General features: G+C 39.7%; 1 protein-coding gene across 1 annotated transcript in view; it reads left to right on the top strand.

The window, feature by feature from the left end:
- The window catches only part of CIP2A (cellular inhibitor of PP2A), a 36,344-nt gene extending 22,571 nt beyond the window's left edge, over positions 1 to 13,773 (top strand). Inside the window, exons 14-21 of the mRNA XM_082047132.1 lie at positions 318 to 510; positions 5,842 to 5,916; positions 5,996 to 6,106; positions 6,583 to 6,779; positions 8,424 to 8,537; positions 10,495 to 10,577; positions 11,050 to 11,189; positions 12,265 to 13,773. Of these exons, the coding sequence (XP_081903258.1) occupies positions 318 to 510; positions 5,842 to 5,916; positions 5,996 to 6,106; positions 6,583 to 6,779; positions 8,424 to 8,537; positions 10,495 to 10,577; positions 11,050 to 11,189; positions 12,265 to 12,435 (1,084 nt within the window). The 3' untranslated portion in view covers positions 12,436 to 13,773. The remainder of the gene's footprint in view (positions 1 to 317; positions 511 to 5,841; positions 5,917 to 5,995; positions 6,107 to 6,582; positions 6,780 to 8,423; positions 8,538 to 10,494; positions 10,578 to 11,049; positions 11,190 to 12,264) is intronic.
- Positions 13,774 to 14,320: the final 547 nt, after the last annotated feature.

Here is a 14,320-nt window from a genome sequence, read left to right as displayed (position 1 = left end):
CAGATGATGATGTGATCAGTTCTGCTCAAGAAGAGCTGAACACCATGCCCTTTCTGATGAGGTACAGCATTTGTTTCTCTAGGCTAGCCATGGCAGCCATCACAGCCTTTCATTTTTTTCTGCTTCCTGTATCTCTGGACAGTTTGTGCACATCTGATACTATGTCTTAACGTTATGTGATAATGCAAATGTGACCGTTCCCAGTAGTCTGTTTTCAACAAAAGAGAAATTAATGTTATGAAATTATTCTCATCCTCAGTCCTTGCAAGAATATTTGTAGCAGATGGTTTCCTTAACAGCCTTTATGTTTTATACAGGCTTGGTGAAAGCATTGCAGCAAATAATGCTTATAGACAACAAGAAACGGAGCATGCATCAAAAAGAATCCAAATGCAGTCAACTGTGACCAATGTTACTTCAGTGAGATGCTCTTCATCCTGTCCTTCAAGTGATGCATTCACAACCTCGAATATTCAGGAATTAATACAAAAACTTCACTCTGGACTAGAGGTTAGTAGAATTTATATACTGTTACTAAATATTTGACACTTTGTTACTGGGGGGCGTGGAAATTAAAATCCAAGTGTCAAGCTATAGCACATGTATCAGTTGAATTCAGTTTACATTCCTGCCTGTTTAGAATGTGCTCCTTTTACTAAGCTCCTAAGCAGAATTCAGTTAGAGTTACATCAGAAGCCGGGCTGTTCCTTATTGAGATCCCTTTCCCAGTGGGGTTGCTCACACTCTTCTAGCTGTCAGATGCGGAGGCAGGTGTCAGATGTAGTTGCAACTGCCTAGGTTTACTGGGACACATACAAGGAACCTCCTTCCCCGCTTCCTAAGAAATAGCCTGTGATAAAACAGAGGTCATAAGGTGCTTTATGAGAGCATGGTGCATCTCTTTTATGCCTAAACGGGCATACGAACATTTTCCTTTTCTTGACTCTTTAGCATTTGCAGTTCAGTCTTTGTGGCCTTCTTGGAAAGGTGCTATTATTACTTCAGAAGGAAGTTTTTACGGCAGCGTGCTTTGTGAATGAGACACCCAAACAGGCACCACATACAATGTGCTGCTTTGTGGGCCATACTGTTAGATACTGAATATATTTCCTTTTTCTCTGTTCAAAGCAAGTTAGATGCTTTGTAGCTGCTTTAGACTGAGTATCACAGTATGTTTGGGATTGGAAGGGACCTCAGAAGATCATCTAGTCCAATCCCCCTGCTGGAGCAGGAACACCTAGGTGAGGTCACACAGGAACATGGCCAGGCGGGTTTTGAATTTCTCCAGAGAAGGAGACTCCGCAACCCCCCTGGGCAGCCTGTTCCAGTGCTCTGTCACCCTCACTGAGAAGTTTTTTCTCAAATTTAAGTGGAACCTCTTGTGTTCCAGCTTGATCCCATTACCCCATGTCCTATCATTGTTTGCCACCGAGAAGAGCCTGGCTCCATCCTCGTTGCACTCACTCTTTATATATTTGTAAGCATTAATAAGGTCACCCCTCAGTCTTCTCTTCTCCAAACTAAAGAGACGCAGTTCCCTCAGCCTTTCCTCATAAGGGAGATGCTCCACTGCCTTAATCATCTTTGTTGCCCTATGCTGGACCTCCAGCAGTTCCCTGTCCTTCTTGAACTGAGGGGCCCAGAACTGGACACAATATTTCAGGTGTGGTCTCACCAGGGCGGAGGAGAGGGGAAGGAGGACCTCTCTCGATCTACTAACCATCTCCCTTCTAATACACCCCAGGATGCCATTGGCCTTCCTGGCCACAAGGGCACAGTGCTGGCTCATGGTCATCCTGTTGTCCGCCAGGACCCACAGGTCCCTTTCCCCTACACTGCTCTCTAATATGTAATTTCCCAACCTATACTGGAACCTGGGGTTGTTCCTGCCCAGATGCAGGACTCTACACTTGCCCTTGTTAAATTTCATTAGGTTATTCCCCGCCCAACTCTCCAGCCTGTCCAGGTCCCGCTGGATGGCAGCACAGCCCTCCGGCTTGTCAGCCACTCCTCCCAGCTTAGTGTCATCAGCAAACTTGCTGATAGTACACTCTATTCCCTCATCTAAATTGTTAATGAATATATTGAATAATATTGGCCCCAGTACTGACCCCTGAGGCACTCCACTAGATACTGGTCTCCAACTGGACTCTGCACCATTGACTACCACTCTCTGGCTTCTCTCCTTAAGCCAGTTTGCAACCCACCTCACTACTCTATTGTCTAGACCACACCTCCTCAACTTAGCTGTGAGGATGCTGTGGGAGACTGTGTCAAAGGCTTTACTGAAGTCAAGGTAGACCACATCCACCGCTCTGCCATTATCCATCCACCTTGTTACATTCTCATAAAAGGCTATGAGGTTGGTCAAGCATGACTTACTCTTGGTAAAGCCATGCTGACTGCCCCTAATAACCCTCTTGTCCTTGATATGCCTTGAGATGACACCAAGGATAAGCTGTTCCATTACTTTCCCAGGGACAGAGGTGAGGCTGACCGGTCTATAATTACCCAGGTCTTCCTTCTTGCCCTTTTTGAAGACTGGAGTGACATTTGCTTTCCTCCAATCCTCGGGCACCTCTCCTGTTTCCCAAGACTTGGCAAAGATGATGGAGAGCGGTCTAGCAATGTTTTCAGCCAGCTCCCTCAGCACCTGCGGATGCATCCCATCTGGACCCATGGATTTATGGATGTCCAGACTATTTAATTGCTCCCTAATCCAGTCCTCCATTGACCTGGCTTCATCCGGGGTTTCAGGGGTACAGGGCTCCCCAGGACAGCCTCCGGCAGAGTAGACAGAGACATTCAGAAGGCATTCAGTAATTCTGCCTTCTCTGTATCTTCTGCCACCAGGGCACCCACCCTGTTCATCAGTGGGCCTACGTTGCCTCTGGTATTGGTTTTATTTGCTATGTATTTGAAAAAGTTCTTTTTGCTGTCCTTGACCCCTCTTGCCAGCTGTAATTCTAAGGAGGCCTTGGCTATTCTAGCTGCCTTCCTACATCCTCTAACAGCAGCCTTATATTCCTCCCAAGTGGCCAGCCCCTGCTTCCATGACCTGTAAACTCTCCTCTTCTGCTTGAGCATACCCAACAGATCCCTATTCAACCACGCAGGCCTTCTGGCTCCCTTCCTTGACTTCCTGTGTGTGGGGATGCTCTGATCCTGAGCATGGAAGAAGCAATCTCTGAATGCAATCCAGCTATCTTGGGCCCCTTTTCGTTCAAGCAGTCTTGCCCATGGGATTTCCCCCAGCAATAGCTTGAAAAGGCCAAAGTTAGCCCTGCTAAAGTCCAGGGTTGCAATTCTACTTGCTATTCTGTTCCTGCCACACAAGATGCTGAACTCCAGCACTTGCTGAACACTGCAACCCAGGCAGCCCTCAACCTTTACTGCTTCGACCAGACCCTCCTTGTTAATGAGGATGAGATCCAGCAGTGCACCTCTCCTAGTCGGCTCCTCCACCATCTGCATGAGGAAGTTATCATCAATGTGATGGATTGTTGCTTCTATTTTCTTTTGGCTGGACAGTATGCAAATTGGGAAAATCAAGCCTGATAATGGCTTGATATCTGTGTGAGTGGCATTGCCTTCAATCTTATCTTTGCAACCCTCCTCTCTTGGTTGTAAATTATAAGACTGAGTCTTGGTAAGCTACCAGTTCCAGTCAGCTGCTAGAATAATACTGAAGAAAGGTCTTGTCTTACTTTGTGCTCTGCTACGGTATGCCCCCACTAATCATCTTTTTCAGGACTGAATGTGAGAGTCTGTGGGTACACTGCTGTGCATGTATTAATGTAGGCAGGTGCCTAACAGCACTGGTGCAGCACCTTCCAGTAATGTGACAGATTGTAAAGCTGCTTTGATTATTAAGGGGAGAAAGTTGTTGATAAATTGTTGACTGAATCTTTTCTTAGACCTTCTAATTAGTAGAACTTTCCATTAAAAATCAATATTCACATTCACTTAAAGTTCAGTACTTCATCTCTATGTGTGTTCCTTATGTTGTGTGAAGCTCAAATGTGTGTAAAAATGCAATTGAGAAAATGCTTCTAGCAGTATTACTGTGCAGAGAGTGTGAAGGAAAGTTGTAGAAGTTTTTCCTGTAGTACTAATATCTAAAAAGAATGTAGAGTTGAAGTGTTTGCAGACAATAAAATAAACTGGAGCTATGTGGAGGCTACTGTTAATATGCAAAAAAAAAACCCAGAACTTACATAATGGTTCAAAATGTTGCAGAGATGGTAGCTTTTCAGTAGGTGTTCATTGTATGAACAGCTGGGATAGCAATTACTTGGTTGCACATCAGTATATATGAACAGATGTTCAAAACAGGTGTTACAGTAACATTGCCTAAGAAAAAATATCCTGAAATCAACAAGTAGCTCTGTCACTTGACTAGGGCATACTTTTTAATCATAGAATCATACAATAGTTTGGGTTGGAAGAGATCTTTAAAGGTCATCTAGTCTGACCCCCCTGCAATGAGCAGGGACATCTGCAACTAGATCAGGTTGCTCAGAGCCCTGTCCAGCCTGGCCTGGAATGTCTCCAGGGATGGGGCATCTACCACCTCTCTGGGCAACCTGGGCCAGTGTTTCACCACCACTATAAGAAGTTTCTTCCTTACAGCTGGTCTGTATCTCCCCTCTTTTAGGTTAAAACTATTACGCCTTGTCCTATCATAACAGGCCCTGCTAAAATGTCTGTCTCCATCTTTCTTAGAAGCCTCCTTCACTTATTGAAAGGTTGCAATAAGGTCTCCCTGGAGCCTTCTCTTCTCCAGGCTGAACAACCCCAACTCTCTCAGCCTGTCCTCACAGCAGAGCTGTTCCAGCCCTCTGATCATTTTTGTGGCCTCCTCTGGCCCCTCTCCAACAGGTCCATGTCTTTCCTGTGCTGAGGGCTCCAGAGCTGGACACAGGACTCCAGGTGGGGTCTCACCAGAGCAGCGCAGCGGGGCAGAATCACCTCCCTCGACCTGCTGGCCACGTTCCTTTTGATGCAGCCCAGGATACAGTTGGTTTTCTGGGCTGCAAGCGCACATTGCTGGCTCATGACCAGCTTTTCATCCACCAGCACCCCCAAGTCCTTCTCTGCAGGGCTGCTCTCAATCCCTTCATCCCCCAGCCGTATTGATATTGGGGGTTGCCCTAGTCCAGATGCAGGACCTTGCACTTAGCTTTGAACCTCATGAGGTTTGCATGGGCCTGCTTCTTGAGCTTGTCCAGGCCCCTCTGGATGGCATCCTGTCCCTCAGGTGTGTCAGCTGCACCACTCAGCTTGGTGTCATCTGCAAATAAACACCTAGGACTTGTGCCATATATGGTAAATAAATTTCCTCTGCTAAGTCAATGGCTTAACATAACAAGTTCTGTTCTGGATAGTATCCTTTCAGAACAACTTTCCTGGGGCTTTTCTGATAATCTGTGTGTCCTGAGAAGGCCACAGAGTATGAAGAAGAATTTTTAGCTATGTGTGTTTCATGCTGTTAATATTAGGGCAAATTACTTTAGGTGTCCTATGAGGGGATTGCTAATTCTCCAGCAAAGATGAGACCAAAGGGAACCACTTTAGAGTGGTGATGTTATCTTTTCATAGTGCTGGACTGATAGTCTTGTGCAGTTGAATCCTATTCAGCCTAAATAGTTCAATTTTTCACAGATTTTCTGCAAGAGTCAGGTGGATGCCTTTGAGCAGATAATCTCAGATATAAAAATAAGAACTTGAAAAGCTAGTAGACAGGTGGAGCTCACAAAACTACTGAGCTCTTTAGGCACATGTTACCTGTCTAAGTAAATACCAATTTACAGTGCTGGTAATTGGAAAATATTTCCACAGATGAAGGAGCCAATCACTGATATGAGGATATCTGACATAATGGATGTCTATGAGCAGAAACTGTCAGCATTAGCAGTGAGTATGACCAATGTGAATGGGTACATTGCTGCCTATACATTCAGAAAATGTTAATGAAAAATGTTCTTATGTACAGTCTAAAGAAACCAGACTGCAAGACCTTTTGGAAGCAAAGGCGCTGGCTCTTGCCCAGGCTGACAGGCTGATGGCTCAGTACCGATGTCAGAGAGCCCAGGCTGAATCTGAGGTAAGTAGCAGAAGCTTCATTCTGGGACTCTGGGGTAGGGCTGAGTAAAAAATTGGCTGGGGAGATTCAGCTGTGATTGCATGTGTAGAAACTGCATACCGCTTAGCTGTATGCTATGCTTGCACTTTAGAGCAGTCTTGATTTTCACCGTAAACATCCTATTTTCCTTTGCATTCTAAGGTTATAATAAAGATTGGGCTACAGATTACTAAATCCGTAGCTAAAATGTATTATCTTTCACTTTTTTCTTCCTTTTACCCTCACACTGTCTATAAAGGCAGCTAAAGGAATTTAGAGTAAACAAATTAACTTGTAGTTAATATTAGGTGAGAGAAATCAATTTCTTAATGTAGCTGATGGCATTTTACTCTTAGATCTATGGCTTCAAATATGCATATTACAAAGTGACTTGCGAAACAGAATTGCCTGTAATTGTAAATTGTTTTTTTTGATGGGGCGTATCTTTCCACTCAAAGGCAAGAACTCTTGCTGCAATGTTGAAGGATGCAGAACGAAAAAATGAAGAACTTAATGATTTGCTGAAAGCTCAGCAGGTAGAATCTGAAAGAGCACAGACTGATATTGAACAGCTCTTTCAACACAACAGGAGACTGCAAACAGTTGCTGAAGAACATGAAATACTGAAAAAATCCTCTGTCGATCTTCTTCAGAGGTAAGATCTCTAAGCAAATACTTCATATTCAAAGCGTGATAAAGCTCTTTCCTGGGCTCAACACATTATAAGGGCAACATTACATTCTACTTCATGTTTTTAAGTTGGTTTTTTTTTTTTTTTTTCAGTATGCTTGTCAGTGAGATTAACTTAAGCCATTCTAGAAGTTAATATGTTAAATGGAGTGAGAACTATAAACTTGTAGATGTTGAAGGTCCAGTTCAGGAAATAGCATGAACTTTGTAGGAAAGGGAACATTGTTCTCTAAGAAATGGAAATAACAACACTTATTTTCTATTAGTATTATACCATACTCTTGGCTTTTTTTCTTTGATCTTATATGTTGTCTTGACAACATGCTATAAATAGTCTGGAGAAACAGTCAGTACAGTATGTCTGTATAAGGCAGGAGCTTGCATCTTTGGTAACTTCTGTAGGAGATTTGACTGCAACTAAGTAAAAGTAAGGTAAGAAGGAAGGAAGCACTGTGTGTATCCTGAATTATTTATAAGCATTCTTTCTTTGGCATCTCAAGCTGAAAAAGGACATGTGAGACCTAAAAAGTACATAAGGATTGGAACTATGAAAATATGCTTTGGAAGAATAAAGGCTTAAAAGGGCTTTGGCTTTTCCACTGCCATGGATTGGTCTCGTCACTAGGTGTCAGCAAGGCAAAGCAACTGGTAAAACTTTAGAGCAGGTTTCTTGCTTAATAATGGGAGCAGACATATTAGACAATTGTTAAGGCATACTGCTGCCAATAAGGGATTTATTGAGAGGAAAAACGTTTAAGACTTTTGTCCATTATCAGATTTCTTGAGTAAGTAGTTAGTATGGTCACTGTGGGAGTGCCTCCTTTTTTGCTTGAACTGTATGCAGCCATACGCTCTGAACATGTATTTGACTAATTTACGTGAAACAAATCAGCTTCAATCTAGTATATAACAGCTGTAAATTCTCCAAAGTAGGAATAAAATATCTGTCTGATTCTTTATAAAGCAAAAACTTGCTTTCTAAACAATGTGCACGTTTTAAATATGGGGTTTCTTAAAAAAAAAAAAAAAAATCATAAAATCGACAGCAGGGCAGAGAATTTTCCTTTTGGTAGGAAAACATTTGCTTAGAGCATGAGACCTACCTCATAAACTTGTATTAATTGCACATTGCATTGTCTTCAGTCTGTTCAGTTTTTAGTATCACCAGACAACTGGAGATCATAGACTGACTCAAAGGGTCCCTAAAAGATGACTGCAAATAGCTAATTTATAACAGTTTGTATATGTCAAATTTCTAAAGGCATCTGTATGTTTTAGCAGTTCCTAAGAAATTTCTAGTGGAGGAAGGTTGCTTCTGGTTGTTAATAAATAAGGATATGTAAGGGAGCCACCAAAGCTTGGTTTGATTTTGGTTTTGTATTGGTGTTCTCCCTCCACCCCAAGTATGTTCATTTAAAACAAAGTACCCAAACAAACTGCCACCAGAAGTCCTCGACCAGCTCCCTCTGTCTTCCCCTCCAAAGCACCTTTTAGCTTGAGTGGGATGATTGCACAGATAATGCCAAGTATGTTTACTTGACAAACTATTAAAGTAAAAGCTTTTCAAAAGCACTTATGTTTCATCCATAATCCCCCAATTCATTTGTAGGTATGAAACAACTGAAAGACAATATAAAGACCTACAGATTACATACAATTCACTAAATAAACAAATGGAAGCAATGAAGAAACTAAATGAATCACTCAAGCAGCAGAATGACAGGTAAGCTCAATTCAGTCTTTTTTAAAGCAAATTGAAGATGAACAGTAAGCCTAAATAGCACTTCAGTCTCAAATTTTCAATTGTGCTTTAAGTAACATCTAAGAAATGGAATTAGAGGAAGCGAAAGATGCTTCAGGTTGCTTTATATGTGTATGTTAGACTAAAATTTGTGGTAGTGACTTCAGTGGTTTGCTCCTGTATTGCTTGGTGGTGGTGGGGAATACCCACAGACTTCAATGACAGTAGGAATTAAAGTCATGAAGGTGACCCAATTCTTGGGTGCATGTGGGGGAGGAGGTAGGTGCGTCTTACATTGTTGAATTCTTAAATGCTGTTTTCACCCAAATATTTTCACATATTTCCTTTTAACCTGCAAGGTTTCTTTGTAAAGTTGTCAGATCAGAAAAAAATAAAAAGAAAAACAAAACAAACAAACAAAAACAAAAACAAAATAAAAAACCCAAAAACAACAACAAAAAACCACAACAAAAACAATGGCACTCTATTAATACATTTAAAAATTATATTAGAAATAGTGATAGTTGCTATTCAGTCTGTGGTATAAAATGTCATTCCTCAACCATAAAACTAGCATTACTTATGTCTTCTTGAGGACCAACTATATTTTTTTCCTTCTGGATGGATTAAAATAGAGGTCTGATGTACTTTTCACCAACGTAAGTAAGGGAATAGGGTTCCTATTTGAAAAATGTTATTTAATACCTAATTTTGCAGAAGAGATCTTTAAAATATGCTCATAACCAGCCCTTGTATTCAGTTTAGAAATAAAATGTTATTCTTGGTTTTACTTGCAAAGTTCACTTCATCCTTCCAGGCTCTTGCTTTGTCAGAGCAATCCAAGTCACTGCCTTGAGTTTTGATTCAACTGGAAAAAATTTTCTTACCAATACATTAGTTTGCTACTGAATAAATTCAGATACTTGCTTTCACTGGTGCAATATGCAGCTCAGTGTAATTGGGGAGGTATTCTGATGAAAGCTGCCCCTTTTTAAAGGCAGGTCAGGGGAGCAGTTATTATATAGGTATCCTTGAATTGCCACGAATAAAATGGAGACCATGCAAATATACTCCCCTCATCTCTTGCTAGAGGCTGCAGCTTAGAAACTGGTAGATAGTAAGTGGACAAATAAGTAAACAAGAGTGACAGTAGATGCCACTACTCAAGGCAAGTGGCAGAGAGAATATGCCTTAGAAATTAGGCTAACTAGTAGAAGAAAAAGTAAATAAGCTTCACAGAGTATGAAGTGCTCTGGTTACAGCTGTAATACTGGTAGATGACAGTACCTATATACTAAATGATGCTGGAAAGTAAATATTATCCTAATTAGGGAGGATTGCGGCAGACCTATTGTGAGCTATGGCAATATCTTATAAACTGTGGTGGTGGTTGGTTGGTTGATGGGTTTGTTTTGTTTTTTTCCTCTGAGTGTTGTGTGACAATCTGGAAGATGTTCAGAATGGTATTGGAAAACCTTTATGCATAGATGTGCTTACATGGATGATGACCTAAACAGATTTTCCTAATGGTATTGTCACTTCAGGAGTGTACTAAAAGCTAAAACCTCAGCCTCCCCAGTCACTAATGACAGTTAATTTTGACTTGGGTTGAATGACAATTTCAAGTTCTATCATGGTATTCTGAATGCTTTGTGGCTGTAATCAAAAGCAACACTTTCTGGTGTTTAATCTCCACGTATGAACCTTTTTACTGTATGTCTGTGATCAGAGAATGGACATTACTGATTCATGGTGGGGGGAAAATGAAAAAAAAAAAAAAAAAAATCTGTCTCTACTCAGAGCCCACAAATTCATAAGTTTGATATGAAGCTCCTGACAGCAATTGGAAATGATACAAAAATCATGCTAGTTTCTTAGGACAAAAAAACGGTGGCATATCTCACTTTGATCATTAAAATTTATTCCTCTGCAATTTTAGGACTGCTGCGCAGTTGATAGAAACTGAAGGTCACATAAAAGAATTACAGCAACAGCTACAGGAGAGAGATGACAAAATAGCAAGTAAGTCACTCACCTAAAGGTCACTGAACCTACAGAACTAACTGGATCAACTAGATGATGTTGTTATGTGCTCTGGATAAGCGGCTATATCTTACTAAGTAACTTGTAAATCTTAAAGTTAGCCAGGGATACGTAATAGCTGAACGAAGAAATATCGATTTTTATTTTCTTGAAAGGATACATAAACGTGATTTCCCAGACTATATGGATTTAACTTAATCTCTGCACAGCATCATGTGTCAGTCAGCATGTCCATTAGAACTATTTTCTGTAGGAACTGCAAATTAAAAGAACTTAACTCTTCTGCAAATTACTGTATGCAACCACTGAAACTTATCACTAGGTGGCACTACTCAGTAATTCAGTTATGAGCAGCCATGCAGAGTCTAAAAAAACTGCTTGTTTCTTAGGCAATGCAGTATCTCTTTTCTAAGTTTGGCAACCCATCTTTTGATGTATTTGTTTTCTTAAGCCTTGCAACAGAAAATAAAAGTTCTGGAAGAAAAACTGAAAACTCAGCAGAAAGAAAAAACAGATATGGAACAAACAATAGATATTCTGAGAAAGGAATTAAGTAAAACGGAACAAGGAAGGAAAGAACTGAGTATCAAGGTAAGAAATTATTTGCAGCTGCATTCTAGAGACCAGAATTGTAGATAGCTATAGAACTGCTCAAGCTGGTAAATCAAAATTTCAGTAATAAAGTGGCTAAAGAAACTAGAGCAGTCTATGCAGTAGACAAGAAAAAATTCTCTCAGCTTTAATTGTATACCTTTTGAGTAGCTGAGCTTACATTTTGGAGAAAAGAAGTCAGAGTCAGGCTCTGAGGCATAGTGTGTGAGTATGTAATGTTTGGGGGAAAAACAACAACAAGCCAGAACACAATTGTAGTGCAATATTAAATAAGAGACCCCTTTTCATTAGCTTTGACTGCTGTAAAATGTGGATTGGCTTGCTTTCTGCCCTTTCTTGCGTCCTCAATTAAGGTGTCAATGCTACATATGTACATACCAAAATGCACCTGATTTTCTTTTTGATCTTTGAAATTCTAATAAAATATCGATTTCTATCTCTAAGAAAAACAGCGTCTTTTTTCAAAACAGAGTTAACGAGGCAATGTCTTAAAAAAAAAAAAAAAAAAAAAAAAAAAGGAACCAAAACAAAATCCTCAAAACTTTAGTACAGCCTGTATGTCCTTGCTGGTAAAGTCCTAAGGCAGAGATTCGTTGTACATGCAAACTGATCAGCAGTCACAAAATGTGCAGACCGGCAAAGCACTTCCTGTATTTCCATTCCCTGGAAGCAAAGGCTAATCTCTCCAGGCAATATTATCTGCTGTATAGCAAATATTTCCCTTGTTCTTGGTAAATATTTACCGGTGTGGGGCTTGAAATGAAACGTGGATGGCTTAACTGTGAACACTTCTGTTTAAACAGGACAATGATAATGTGGGAGTTGGTGCTTTCCCATGGTATCTAATGTTTTGAAATGTGGCAGTAGCTTTAATCATTCATTTGCACCAAATGTATAGCTGAGAAAGATATTTCTGAAACAAGCTTTTAATTTTAAAACTGTGCTGTTTAATTACTTCCTTAAATTCACCAGCAGGCCACTTAGCTTTCACTGTATTGTGTATGTTTTTCAGTTGCTAATGAAATAAATGATAACATTTTGTTTGTTTCTGCAGGCATCTTCTCTGGAAGTTCAAAAATCCCAGTTGGAAGGACGCTTGGAAGAAAAAGAAGCGCTTGTAAAACTACAGAAGGAAGAACTGAACAGACACGCCAATATGATTGCAATGATTCACAGTCTAAGTGCTGGGAAGTTAAGTACAGAAACAGTGAACCTCTCTTTATAGGGTTCTGTTGTTGAGGTTTTAGTATTTTGTAGATGTGTATGAATATATTTAAAGATTTTTAAACTTGAAGCTAGCATACTATCTGGCTTAAAAAAAAAAAGAAAAAGTCGCTTAGCTATCAATTGAGAAGAAAAAGTAGTAATTGTGGAAGATCTGGTCTGAAAAAAAATGAGCTACTGTATAGCAAAGAGATCTTCTGTGGTCTTGGTAGAACTATTATAATCTGTATTGGGAGCTAAATGCAACTTTTTTTGGTGGCTAAACTTTCTAAGTGTACATATAGGGAAACATAAAGCAAAATAGCGCTGTCACCTTTTCTGTCTGTGTATTCTTCTATTGACTGTCAGGCAAACCGTGTGCTTAATAGGTAACTTTTATAGTTTAATCTTGTTAATTTTGACTCTTCTGCATACCCTTATTATTTGTGTAGTCTTACTTCCTGATGTCTAAGGTACAAACATCAAAATAAAATGTTTTAGATCAATTAGAACATGTTACATTGAAAGCCGTGTTTATCTGTGTGTTGGTGCAAGCACTTCATGTAGCAAATATGTGGAGGTATTTCTAATTATGAGAATATCTGAATCTGAGCAAGAAGAGCACCACAGCTGAATGACTTCTTAGGAAATAGCATCAATTAGGGAAAGCGTGCTAAAATTAAATACATGAATGTACAATTATTTCTTAAAAACTAGATAATACTTTCCTAATCCTACAACACTTCCTTTCATTCTTTGAAAAAGATCTGCACTTTTTTTGACGGTCCTGTCTGGTGCATGCTAGCTCTTGTCAGCATTGTCATTTTCTGCTGTACATGAACAGGATAACAAATACCATTCATAGTATAAATACTTTGGTATTTTTTTTAAATGTACTTTCATTTAAAGATTATTACTAGGATTTGATGCGTGTTTTTGAGTGGCAGAGCACTGTCCTTAGTTTACAGGGGACATAAATAACATGTCTTCTAGCATTTGGCAGAATTATTTCATTATTACCTGTATTTTGATAGGACTACTAGAGTTCTGGGTGATCTAATATATCTTTTTCTGTAGCGTTACTGCCTTCATTTGTATATAATTCATAATGGCTAGATTTTAAATACTGAGATTCTTTGGTTTTCAGTTGTGTAATAGATGCTTCTTACCAAATCTATTCAACTCATGTCTAAGTACAGCCTTGTACATTCTATTGCAATTATACAACATCAGATGAATTGTATCTATTTTAACCTGTTCCTGAAATATATTTTTTTATAAGTTAACCATAGGTAAGATTTATAGACATTGTTCTTGTCTCTGAAGATGCGGGCAATAAAAAAAACGCACAACATAGTAATTGCTCTGTTTCTGGTGGTTTATGTATTCTCTCAGGTGAGGTAAATTATAGGGATGACTGCCAACTTTGCACAAAATACATGTGGTTTGGTTGTCTTTTGGCATAAAATACAGTCACTGTTTAGGAGGGTAAAAAGTTTTATCGGAAGTGCCAAGGTGAGGGGATTTGTTAGTGTTTTGCAACTCAGTTGGGAAAGAAAGCTTCATTAACCATAGACTTTTTTTACTTCAGTCTAAGGGGTTAAGAAATTTTAGTGTCGAAGTAAATTTGCAGATGTGGGTTGATTTCTGTTCAAGTCTCCTGGTCATGAGGAAAGGGTAAGTAAATGTGATTTACTCCCTTTCTGCCAGAAACTGCTCATGTAAAGAAATCCAAGTAGGAAATGTCCTGCATGTTGCTAATTAAACTGTTAACTGCTGGTCTGACTTTGTTTCCAAATGGTGAAATGAGGGTAAAAACATCAAGTTGCTCACCAGAGTAAGGTTATACAGTAATAAGGTTCGTGTTCCCAGAAAACAGTAATCAAATATTTGGAGTTTATGTGAGA

The sequence above is a fragment of the Streptopelia decaocto genome, assembly GCF_964273445.1.
Source record: "Streptopelia decaocto genome assembly, chromosome: 1".
NCBI classification, from domain to species: Eukaryota; Metazoa; Chordata; class Aves; order Columbiformes; family Columbidae; genus Streptopelia; species Streptopelia decaocto.
This window is presented reverse-complemented; position numbering and strand designations above follow the sequence as displayed.